Genomic DNA, 13,089 nt, shown 5'->3' with positions numbered 1-13,089 from the left:
TGATTTCAAGACGAGAGCCCGTCAAAATCTCCATCCTGAGCTGACCTCATAAATTCACAAGGCAATGTATGTCGAATTTCAGATTAGATTAGAAAGAAAAAAGCATAGTCACAAACTATTACCTTTTCCAGGACATTTAACTCAGGTTTTTTAATAGGATGCTTCATTCTTTTTGTTTAATTTTCACATTAATCTGTTGTACTACAATGACCCAAATAAGAATTAGAGTATCTTAATGTGATAATTTCTTTTGGAAACCTGAAATGTTTTAGTGGTATTTAATTGTTATGTTTTCTAGCATTCTTACAATGTTCTGCTTTGTGTTTTCCTAAAACACTACAGAATCACACAAAATTAATTATTTAGTACATTTTGAATGTATAGTTTCATAGAGGGACTTTCCATTTCTTAATAAAAAATAATTTAATTAAAAACAGTGTTGGATGGTATAATACAATGTCTTTAAGCAGTCAAAATAAAAATAATTGAATTGAATATAAATATTACTATTTAATCGAATATTAAATAAATGAAAAAATATATAAAGAAAATTCTAAGAAAAAAACAAATATATATATATATATATATATATATAAATATATATATATATATATATATATATACACATACATATTTGAGTTTCAAATAGATTCATAAATAAAAGAGAAAATATATTAATTGCATATCTTAATACTATGATATATATGTTGGAGTTTCAAATAAATTATTCAATAATGAGAACATATGTAAATTAAATAGTAAAACAACATAATAACTTTTACATAACAAAGTGCAAAAATACTTCTATTGCAGGCAATGAAGTAATTCAGTGAAGATAGATTGTGAATTCAGGGCACAAACTGCAGCTCCAGCTGCCTGCCCTGGTTCTCTTCAGGCTTTCAGTGTCCATGTTCAAGCATTGTGCATGGAACCATTTCTGTCATGTGTCACATTGGATCTAGAAAATGAAAAGGTAGAAATCAGAAAGTTTCCGTGAGTTTTTGCACAATTAGACCTGTCATTGTTTTTAACAAATGTTTCCCACTATTAAACTAGACATTATGTATTTATTTTAACCATACTAAAAAAGAAGATATCTAGTTCACTGTCAATCTGTCGATGTGTCAAAATACACAACTTCACAAGTTCGAAGTTCTACACCTTTTTCTTTCTATTGTCGTGTCAAAAGTTTACCCTACCAGGTGTTAAGTCTTTTTAAGATGAAATGATTAATATCGAAAAACTAAAACTTATCTTTAAAGTTTTTGTTCAGTTGCACAGAGCCACAACGATTCTGTGCAAGTGAGTGCTGAAGATTGAAATTCACAGCGCTATAAAGACAGTATACAGAGGAGTGGGCTGTTATTGGAATATTCAGCTTTGATATTTACAAACAAAGGAGTACTCACCCAATTTGTCAGTGGAGGCCCAGATCCAGGAGGCTTTGCCATGGAGCACATGGCAGTTGCTTTCAAACTCAAACACTGAATACAAAAGTATAATAAAAAATTATTATTAACACCAAAATCATCTTTTTATTCAAATACACAGGGGTCAGGCATTAACTGAACAAATATCTTCCAATATTTTTAGTATTACTGGAAAAACTGCATTATTGCAGTTTATTCTCATAGAAAAAAGATTTAGCATAAAAGAAAATGTAAAGACAGAATGTTGAGTTGTGTGGCACACATGTCATTAAAACAAGGCATTATGTGCTGTGACAATACAAAATATTGATAAACTATGTCTAAATATCAATCGGGGTCTGTTCAGATCCCCTACATTGTTCAGGTCCCCTTCATCTCTCTATCTCTCAGTATTTATGTGAGGTCGCTCTGTATATCTCGGTGCTGATACATATCCATTAGTCTTCTCTATTCACCTGCTAAACTGCCACAAATACCTCATAGGTCATCGAGTTGATAAATATATATATTTTACATGAATTAACACTTCTGTTTTGTATTCCTTGTCTGCCCTGTGTATTTTTATTTTTACTTGTTTTGGATACATTTTCAATGATTGTTTGTTTTCTATGGATTTCACAAATTGTATAATGCAAACTGGCTTTTGCATTTTTGGCATAGTGAACACTTTTTGACCGTACTTCCCTGCCGTGTTGTTTGTTTGATTCCTGACAAACCTGAAGTTAGTTTCGTATCCCTCCCCCACACCACAGACAAACACTATCCTTACAAACCTGATGCTTTCAGTATTTTGAGAGCCAGTGTTTTTCTCTCATTCTTCATGTCCTTTTTGGATGTCCCAAACGTGATTGTTGGAACCGTTGGAAAGGCCTCCATCAATGCTCTTGCCATCTAAAAATCAAAAATATTTTAAAAATCATGTGTACCTTACTCTTTCACAGCACAGCTGTTCTAAGCCAAAACTGCATTACTTAAAACCAATCTTATTCAGTCATTTACAACCATTCTTGTATCTTATTATTATATAGCAAAATACAATTGCACAGGTAAAACTGAGTTTAACGAAGACATGGACTTAATTTAAAGGTGATAACTGTGAACTAACCTACGATAGAAATACATGATATATCTTATGAATTAAGTCCACTTTACAAAGCACTTACCATGATGACCACAACACCACAGTTATTGCCATCCTTCTGAGTTGGATGTGTGAGAACTCCTCTGGTCCATTTTTTGTCCATCCACTCAGTTTTCCCACGGCTTCTCCTCATCTTCAGGTACTCTCTGTATTTGATTTATGATGTAAGTTATTTAAAGTGGGAACAAAGCAGATACACCTTGCTACATATGATCCAAATTGTAACTGCATCAACAACATATTCTTATTAGATTTTAAATAATGATTGACATGTAAATGCACATAAATTATCTTCTCACACTATTAAGTTATTTTTAAAATCTATGACAAAGAAATACCTTTGGATTCTTTTTTTCCCTAATCAAACAATTTTAAAGAAACACGTATCAATCTATTGAACATCTGTTAATGTAAACAAATGCAGTATTTATTTTAATCCAATACAAACTGTCAAATTTCAATAAATGCTGAAAGGGTGATTTTTTAAAGCTGTAATTACAGCATGGGGGAAACTTACAAATGTGACAGACCAACTACATCTCAAAGTTCCATGACTGTTACCTAAGTTATTGGGTTGCTATTTAGGTGTAGGCTGCATGTGCATCACTGAAAACTTTTCTTTACCACCCTCCTACTGACGATTGGCCAACCAAGTTCATGCCTTCCACATAACTGCTGTGCCAACATAGTTCTGCTCACTGACGCAAACCTTTCACTTTAGGGAAAAGCCCCAGAGGGTGTACAGTTATTCATTGAATGAATAAATACCTGATTTTTGTGGCTGCCAGTTTTGATTCTGACTCCTCTGTGGAACAGTTTGCAGGATCCACCAAATAGACGGTGTGGTTGACTTCATTTACGTACTGAAAATTATTAATACGTATTTTAATGAAACAAATATTTATAATATCTTAAAAAAATTACTTGACATTGAGTCTATATAGAGGAATAACTATGTAACCAACCAGTAACTTCCAGTGGTTGTTATTTACATTCACAAAGGACACAATGGCCTGGTAATTGTCCAAGTTCACCTGTGAATGAATATAAATATGAATTATAGATTTACACTTGTCCATTAATAAGAATTTCTGCAAAATGTCATGACACACACACACACACACACACACACACACACACACACACACACACACACACACACACAATAACATGCCAGGAACTCATAATACCTTTGACAAACAGTGCCTGGCAACATGCTCTCTGTCGCCAAAGAGAATGACACCTGTGAAATGATTAAGTATGTAGATGGAAGTGCCCATCTGTAGCTCATTTGCAGCAACTTATTTATTTAGATACATTTTTGTGTTGTGAATCAAAAATACAGTACATGGATTCTATTTTCGTCTCTGAGGGACATCCTGAGATGGTCTACTATGCATCAGAAGTGGAATGAGTTCATAACTATCGGCCATTCCTTTTTAAATATGATCTAAAGTTAGCCATAAATGGTCTCGTGAACTGAATTGAAGTCAGCTCAGGAAGGAGATTTTGACGGGCTTTCTTTTTTAAATGAAAGATCAGAATGTCCTTATTGTCTCTGAGGGACATCCTGAGATGGTCTACTATGCATTAGACGTAGAATGATTTCATAACTATGGGTCAGTCTTTTTTAAATATTATCTAAATTTAGACATAAATTGCATCATGAACTTATTTGAAGTCAGCTCAGAAAGGAGATTTTGACAGGCTCTCAACTTGAAATGAAACATCAGAATGTCTTGATTGTCTCTGAGGGACATCCTGAGATGGTCTACTATGCATCAGATGTCGAATGAGTTCATATCTATGGGCCATTCCTTTTTAAATATTATCTAAAGTTAGCCATAAATGGTCTCGTGAACTTATTTGAAGTAAGCTCAGAAAGGAGATTTTGACAGGCTCTCAACTTGAAATGAAACATCAGAATGTCTTCATTGTCTCTGATGGACATCCTGAGATGGTCTACTATGCATTAGAAGTGGAATGAGGTCATAACTATGGGTCATTAGTTTTTAACTATGCACCATTTCCTTCTAAATCTAGTCTGAAATTAGAGACACGTTTGCTCATGAATGTGATTTTCTATCTTTTATTTTGAAATTCAAAATAAAAATGTCCCAATATTGGAAGAGTTACCTTCCTATTGTATTCTATTCATCATTCATAACATTCATGATTAGTTTAATCCATTACTGTATCTGTATTTAAAGGCGTATTTCATCATATCACGTTCACCGGAAGTGTGCTCTTATTTTGAAGTCAATTTGTACAGCTCGTACCGTAATGCCTAGTATATACGTGTACTGAAAAAAACCGTGCGGGCTGACTTGACTGTGTTTTTCGAAGTGGAGGCTGGCTTGACCGCAGTGTTGAGCGCATGCCTTTTGCTTTCTCATTGTTTGTCACCACTGTAATATTTGTAGACACTTTTATTATACATCCTTTCTTTCCATAGAATAGGTTGTGTATTCCACGTAACCTATTTAGTCTTGCTGATTGACATAAAACCGTAGTGAAAAAGCAGAGAGGAGGCAAACAGTACCTCTGCCTCAAGGGTTTATGCTTGTTTCTTTGCCGTTGCTCTTCTTATTTTCTTTAAAAACTAAAAGAAGATAAGGAGGACTTACAACAAAGTACAGAGAGTTTTGTCCAGAAAGGATATACGAATGTACTCAAATTACAAGGAAATACACTGCATACACTGCAGTAGGCTATATAGCCTAATTTTATTCGTATTAAATGAGGATGAATTGTGGAATTACGATGGCAAATTAAAAGCACACGGAGGGTGCAGAGGAAATGCGCTCTTTCTCTGGGCCGCTAAAAATTGGTGGAATGAAATATGTACCGTACCTATGTGTGTGTAAAGAATGCTGATATGAAATATGAAAAACAACCAGCAGGCAATGTGCAAGCTGCCTAATGAATGGTGATGTAAGCTACTCTATTGGGTTCATATATTTGTAAATCTGACGCTGACAGAGTCGGTGCCTCACCAGCCACGAACCTCACCGGACGTCACTGAGCCAGACCTCGTATCTAACCACCTGCCGGTTGAAGGAAGGCTCTGTAGAATGTACAACATGGCCGTAATAATTTCACTCACAGGTTTCAAAAGAGCTGTTTTGAAACTTGGATTTGGATTTTTACATGCCACCATCTTTGTCAGATAATCTACAGGTAATCGTTGTCTTACATATGTTTAACATAAAAAATAAACGCTGCAAAGACACACATGACAATAAGTTTGTGTTAATGTAATTAAATAATTTATTTTTTGCAGTACTTTGTCGACATTAGAGGGAATTGATGTTAAGGTTCTCATGCATTGGTTTTAGGGTTCAGCAAGTTTGCTTTGAGCTGAGGGTGCTGTCCTAGTTGTGTAGTTTTTGCCCTGGAGTCTGAGTCTTACAGTAGTAAACCTGGTTTGACTCTGGTAATTATAGAGGACAGAGTGTAATGTAACTATAGCTAAGCTCTGTCTGCCAGCTGCCTTCTGGCCATACGCACACTCACCCACAGTCACGTATATATGCATACATTTGCAGACTTGCACTTCCATACACACAGGCACACACACACAGTATGCAGTCGTTGACTATAATTTACATACAGAACAGCTGCAAGTGTGTGTGTGTTAGTGCACGTGTGTCTGCCAGGTGGTTGAGAGCACTGGCAGGTGTTTCCTCTCTTGCTGGCAAATGCAGCTGGATTGTGCCACAGCTGTGTGTGTGTGTGTGTGTGTGTGTGTGTGTGTGTGGTTCTGCACCTGGACACAGCTGGAGTGTGTGGTAGCACAGTAGCTAATAGCAGACCTATTTCCTTGCCAGACATTTAACATGTAACTTATGCTCTTAGCTTACTGCCTATTATTCATGGCTATTAAGTGCTTTGCATTAGTTTTGCTGTTTCAGACCTTCCAAGTGTCGCTGAAGGTCCGTTTCAATATGATTATTCGTTCTTGGGGTCTTCCTCCTCATTTCCCACTATTTTTCACTTTGCTCTTTCGTCATCCTCTTGCCTTCCTGTTCGTCCTCTTTTCTGCTGATAATACTAATGGGATGACAATAAGGAAAACTCACTCTCACCCTGCTGTCAGGACTACTGGAAATGTAAGCTGGACCCAAAATAGCCCCCCTGTAGTGACTAAATATATTTCACAACCTCTTGCCCTACACTCTAGCACACAGACAATCTTTGGCTCTGACCAATCGCTAGATAGCTTCACCCTCTTTCTGTCAGCCAACCAGGAGAGAGATAATGATTAGCATTACTGGTGATCTTCTGGGAGTTTATTGTTGGCTGATGATGACCCCCCCCATCCCCCCAACCCCCCTCACCCTCATACATACCGTCCAACCACCTGGCCTCTCACATACTCAGCTTGTTCTGCCAGCTCCAGGACAGCTGGGAAGGAGGAGACAGAGAGGGAGTTTTGGACTGAGGCTGGAGACTGATACCTTTGGAAGAATGCGGTTCACAGACTATACAGTAGCCGTGACACATTTAGTATATTATGTGGTCTCTACATTTGGTGCTAAAAGTAGATCATCAGGTTGGAGTGACCACATAATGGTGGTACTTATGAAATACACCAATCTGTCATGGACTCGTTAGGTGTTGCCAGTTTGAAAAGCTGGCCGCAGTTGTCTGTGCGGGTACTCTGTATAAACGGCAGTACGGTTAACATTTGATTAAGCCTTAGTTTTTAATGTGTCCCACAGTTAGTAATCCAGAGCAACAAGCAAGCAACACATGTTTACTCCGAGAGACCTACACATTAGCAAGGTGGTATAGCCTTTACTAGAGATGCTCTCATTGGCCAATCCATGAGGACACACATAAACATGAACACAAATGCATGAGCACACACAAACACACAGACATAGTCAGGAGTTACAAGGACTTTGTAAATAATGTCCATGGGTGAGAGTCTCCCACACTGACATGACCATCCTATGAGTCAGACGAAAAACAATTCAGTTTCTCCATCTGTGAGACAGATGGATACCACAGATACTTCCTGAAGGCCTTTCATTATTTATTTGTAACTTTTTGCCTACCATCCCTTTCAAGTATGTCATTTGCATTGTTTAAATGTTATTAATACAGATTTCATGCAGTTGTTTACCACTGCTGATTATGACTTATTGAAAGCATGCCTAATCTAATCCAGGGCTATGAGGCTATAAGTATGCTAACATATGACCTGCCAATTTGGCCAGCGGCATTTCCCACATGGTCAGAAGTTGTGTGCAATGTGGGCCAATGGGCTAGTCATGGTTAATGTGCAGAGCACAGCCTCAAGGCCACAGTGGAGTACCCAGAGTGGTAAGCCACCAGAGTAGATTTAACCTGTTGCAGATCTCCAGGCTCCTTGGAGATGACTGCATCACAATCACATGGTGTTTTATTGAGACTTACCCTAAACAATAGTTTTTAGGTTAGATCCTTTACCATTAAAATGACTGAAGAATGAGATGTTGAAATCTCTTGTAGATTGTAGTACTGGAGATGTTTTTCTGTTCTTCATTTCCACGGGGGGTCAGTTGAGGCTATAAAAATAGCAATGGACGTGAGTTAGGTGTCAGAGGTCTTCTCCTCTGTCCTATTTTCTTTTCTTTTCCTTCTTCTCATCGCCTCTGTCCTCTGTCCTCTGTCCATCTCTCCTTTCCTTCTCTGTCCCCCCGTCACCTCAGTCCCCCCTCCTTCTTTCCCCCGTTCTCTTCTCTTTTTCTCTCTTTTCTCCCCCCTTTCACTTCATCTTTCCCTGTGGTATTAGCGGGGCCACATGTTGCTGGCCTCTCCTGGTGGTGTGAGCCCCATGGCAGGCCCTGGCTCCAGGCTGACGCGTAGCTTGGAGTGTGTGTCTGCGTGTGTGGATGAGAAAGAGAGACTCTAATGTGTGCCTGCATGCCTGAGAGTGAGCGTGTGTGTGTGAGGCCACTAACACAGTAACCTGATAGTGGTGCGGCTGAGTAGTACAGAGCGAAGCAGTGCTGTGATTTATCCCGCGGGCCCAGCAGATGGCTGCAACAGGAGTTTGTTTAAGTTTGCTTCAGAGCCGGGCAAGCAGCCAGGAGCAGAGAGAGGGCCTGCCAGAAAAATGTTCACTGACTCTGGATGCCTAACCACACTACTCCCCCTCTCCTTTCCCTTCTGCCTCACCCTAACCCCTCACATCCCCCTCGGTCCAACACACACACACACACACACACACACACACACACACACACACACACACACACACACACACACACACACACACACACACACACATCCTCTTGCAGACTTTCTGTCGCTACTCTCCTTTTACCCCTCTCTAATTTCTTTCTTTCCTCCCATCTGCTCCACACACATGCTTACATCCATATGCACAGTCACACGCATGTGTACACACACACACATTGGTTTGTGCATGCTTTTCTGTTGGCAACATCCCTGGTGTAGACATGATCTCACACCTCAGGAGGGGGCATTTAAGACTGAGGAGGTATCCATTCTTCTTAACAAAACCAGATGACCAACACGTTGCCTCTCACACTGGAAAAAAAGAAGTATCCCGGCTGTGTAAACCCATGTAAAAGAAAACTTTGCAATGTGCACAGCACAAGGCAGAGGATTTCTGGTTTGGATGCCTGTGCGTAACCTTTTCCTGTCTTGCTCTGATAAAATGTATTTCTGTTTGCAAAAGTGATGACAGGTCCTGTCACATTGCCTCAGGTCATCCAGGTGATAACTCTTGACCTCCATCCATCTCCACACATCGCCCTCTCTCTTTCTACCTTATCTCTCTCTGGTCTGTTCCTTGTCTTTTCCTGTTCCACATATATCTCTCATCTAGACAAAGAAGATTCCAACACAAATTCCACGTCACTATGTCTAAATCAGATGAACCATAAAAGCAGACCAGTGTGCAAGGTTAGGAAAGGTTCTTTGGTAATATAAGTTGAACATTTGGCTCCCGGATATAAAAAAAGAAGAAATTATACTTTGAACATTGGTAGCTGACCCGTGGCAGCACAAACCAATGTTTGTTTTAAGCAACAATGAATTTCCATCTCATAACAACTACACAGTGTGAACTTCTATTACATTGGAAAAAAATACAACAATAACTTAAGCCTGTTTGGAGACAAAACAACTCTATGCCTACTTTGTGCTGGTCCAGAAGCGAGCGTACTTCATTAACTGAAGGTGCTTACACAATCAACACTTATTATTCCTGTGATGTTTAGAGAGACCTTTCTGTATGACATCCTCGCTCTGCAATTGCACGCATGTCTTTTTGAAAACCACTTCAAATGTAGACAAGCTATTCATCAAACAGAGAGGACGAAAAGAGGAGATGGGTAAAGAAGAAATAATTCTTTATTAGGCCTCATTTCCGCCTGCAGCTCTGCTCCTTGATACCCTCGGAGGACAGGAAGTGAGAGGGTCACAGGTCAGGTAGCTTAGCAGCCCACCAATGAATATTTATCTGTCAAGGTTACACTTAGTTGACACACATGTGCTTTTGCCAGACTTATTGCCTCACAAGAAAGGGCTTATGTCCACTCATTACCTTTATATGCTATTCTATTGTACTGTATATACATGGATATTGGGGCTGCCGCCTGAATATAAGAAAAACTAACCACACAATTTTGACCAGAAATCAATCGGGTTTCCGGATTATTTTCTTTTACATTTTATATATTCAGTTAACGTAATTGTTTTACTGCTTGCTAATTATAATTCCCAATGTTTCCCAAAATAAATACAATAAAGTCATTTGTTTATTATTGTGTTTGCCTAAAACTAGTCAAATAAATAAAAAACTCTGCACAAGTGACTGAACACAATTTTGTTTTAAATAAAATACAGCGTGGGTTTCCGTGGTAGCTACTCTGGCCTTATTTACATATGTAAAATATGTGTTGCCTCTAATAAATCATATTATATATCCAAAGATAATTAGCCACAGACTGCTTACTAAATCAACTGATTTGCATATAATCAGTATTTTCTTTATGAAATTAAGTGGAAATTAAAGGCAAAGGAAAATATTGAAAACTAAATACCTCATTGTCTTGTTGTTTGAATTCACACCAAGGTGCCTCAGCAGTTGGTGAAACCAATATTAAACCCTATTCAAATAAAACTCTAATTGTAATACCAGTCTGACATTGTATCCTTTTATAAGCCCATTACTTTGTGCTGTTGTTACATGTCATGACTAGATCTGTGAGATCTATCATCATATCAGCAGTCCTAGCAGTCTTTTACCATACATGTTTGGTTCATGCCAGATGTTTCTTTGCAAGCTTGTTGTTGTCCACCTGTTTGTTGGCCTGAGGAGAGCGGTAAGCGCAGTAATTTCTACAAACCAGAGCCTCAGACAGACTGACGCTGGCCGAGGAGTGATCAGATGCAGTTTGACTTCCACTCAATAAGGAACATGTGTCCTCAGTTGTGGACTGATCGCAGGCTTTGGACAGGCTCCCACACTACACAGCTCCACAGGTGTCAGAGTTGTTCAGGGTTATGTGTATAAATAAGCCTGTGATTGTGTGAGGAAGACGGTGTTCGCTTTTATGTTTGTGTGCACACACATGTGATCGTTTTGAGCACTGACGCATCTTGAGGGTGAGTGTCTGTCTGCGTAGATCAAAGCCGTCTTTCTCTGTTGTTTTGCAGTACTTGGCTGAATCAGTGCATGTGTGGAGTCTGAGCTTGCTTTTATTGAGTGTTGCTGAGTCGGTCAGTGGCCTGAGCCTACATGCATGGCTGTGGTCCTGTTGGATCTCTGTGATAGGCTGTTAAAGCTGACTGACAGCCCTGCTTTACAAGCTGCTATACATCAACCCGTAGACCTTCTGCAACCGTGGGAACACAGACACATTTGTGTCTGAGTGTGTGTGCATGTATGTGTGTGTGTGTGTGTGTGTGCATGTGTGTGTGTGTGTGTGTGTGTGTGTGTGTGTGTGGCAGAGACAGCGAGGAGTGGGGGTCAGTGTGGAGCAAACAGGGTCTGCTGCTGCACGATAAGGCCTTGTGACCCCGAGCTTGCTGTGGTGAGGTCATCTCAAATTACACCTAGCCAAATGTTCCCTGTCTGCTGGCAATAAAACAGGAAGGTCTAACCTCTGGAGCAGAAACCTTTCTTACCCAGTGATGGATGGTGGTCTTCTTTCCAACTTTATGTCCAACCAATGTACATACACTTTCATGGGCACACAGTGTATGGCTGGGAATCAAAGGCTAAATCACGATATTGCTAGCATAATGGTAATACAGTAAATATTGTTTTACTTGCAAAAAAAAAAAACAGGTTGGCAAAATAAGTCTTGTAAAATCTTAGGTGCTTTCTGTTTTATACAGGTTAGAAAGCATAGATAATGCAGTATTGAATAGAAGAAAAAGCTCCATGCCAAATGTCTTCAGTAAAGGCAAGAAAAATCTCTGGCTCGATATCACAACAGAACACACTTGTGCCAGTGTATCATGAAACACTATTGCTAGACCATAAAATAATATATTACAAATTTGATTATTTGTCTCACCACTGATCGAGTACACCTGCCACACATGGTGAGTTCACTTGTTTTGTAATTTGTTACAATTCGTTACACAGCTGAACTGTGTGTAGGAAAAGGAGGTACAGGTGACAGCGGGGGCCATGTGTATGGAGGAACAGAGTTAGTGTGTGTGTGTGTGTGTGTGTGTGTGTGTGTGCTGTGTGCGTGGTAATGTGGGACCTAGCTTTGAGGTAAATATTTGAGGACTGCTGGCACCATTAGGAGAGGTCTGTCTTGGATGCGTGGATTTTGTGTGATGACGTCAACTTTACCTCAGAGAATCACAGAGAGAGCCAAGAGGATATTGTGTGTGTGTATCTGCAGTTCATTAATATACACACAATATCATATTTTTATTATATAGAGTTAAGTGAACCACTGTTCTTGGATGTGAGTTGTTTGTGTGTGTCTCTGTTTTTAATAAAAGTGTAATTACCCGGCATTTGTACACGCTTGTGCCATCCCCTTAATCACATTTCCTCCTCTGCTTCCTGTCTGTGGCACCTGGGTTCTGCTCACTTACATGCATCCACACTTACATTACTTTTGGATTTCTTTCTCTCAACAATGTTATTGGACAATTAAATAAGTGTGAATGCCAGACAATGTTTGGACTAGCTTGACAAGGACTTTTGTTTTGTAGCCCATACGCAACTGGCTCTGTAAACAAAAACAAAACTGTCAATATTCCTCGCTCTCACTCTGAATCTTCCTATCTTTGATTATCTCAGTTTCCCCCTGCCTCCTTCATTCCCATTTTCAACTCTAAATCTCCTCCTCCTCCTTCTTCACCCCCTCTGTCTCCCTTTCAGTGCAGATCAAGCCAATCTTTTCTGGCGCCAATGCCACTTCTTTCTTTTCCCCTCTGGAGTTTGATTTATTGGTCCAATGTTTATTTTTGTAACTAATTTTAGTTTTTCCTTTTTTGTGTATTAACATTAGCAGAGTGGTTTTTTTT

General features: G+C 39.2%; 1 protein-coding gene across 1 annotated transcript in view; it reads right to left on the bottom strand.

Annotated features, from left to right (window-relative positions):
* Positions 1–892: 892 nt before the first annotated feature.
* wu:fc27b11 overlaps positions 893–13,089 on the bottom strand; it is a 29,083-nt gene continuing 16,886 nt past the window's right edge. The window contains exons 2-6 of the mRNA XM_034558095.1: positions 3,340–3,434; positions 2,594–2,717; positions 2,204–2,321; positions 1,410–1,484; positions 893–958 (exon numbers count right to left, since the gene is read on the bottom strand). Coding sequence (XP_034413986.1) covers positions 948–958; positions 1,410–1,484; positions 2,204–2,321; positions 2,594–2,717; positions 3,340–3,434 — 423 coding nt within the window. The 3' untranslated portion in view covers positions 893–947. The remainder of the gene's footprint in view (positions 959–1,409; positions 1,485–2,203; positions 2,322–2,593; positions 2,718–3,339; positions 3,435–13,089) is intronic.

This window comes from Cyclopterus lumpus, chromosome 3 (genome assembly GCF_009769545.1).
Source record: "Cyclopterus lumpus isolate fCycLum1 chromosome 3, fCycLum1.pri, whole genome shotgun sequence".
Taxonomy (NCBI): Eukaryota; Metazoa; Chordata; class Actinopteri; order Perciformes; family Cyclopteridae; genus Cyclopterus; species Cyclopterus lumpus.
The sequence above is the reverse complement of the archived record's forward strand: the minus strand, read 5'-3'. Positions and strand labels throughout refer to the sequence as shown.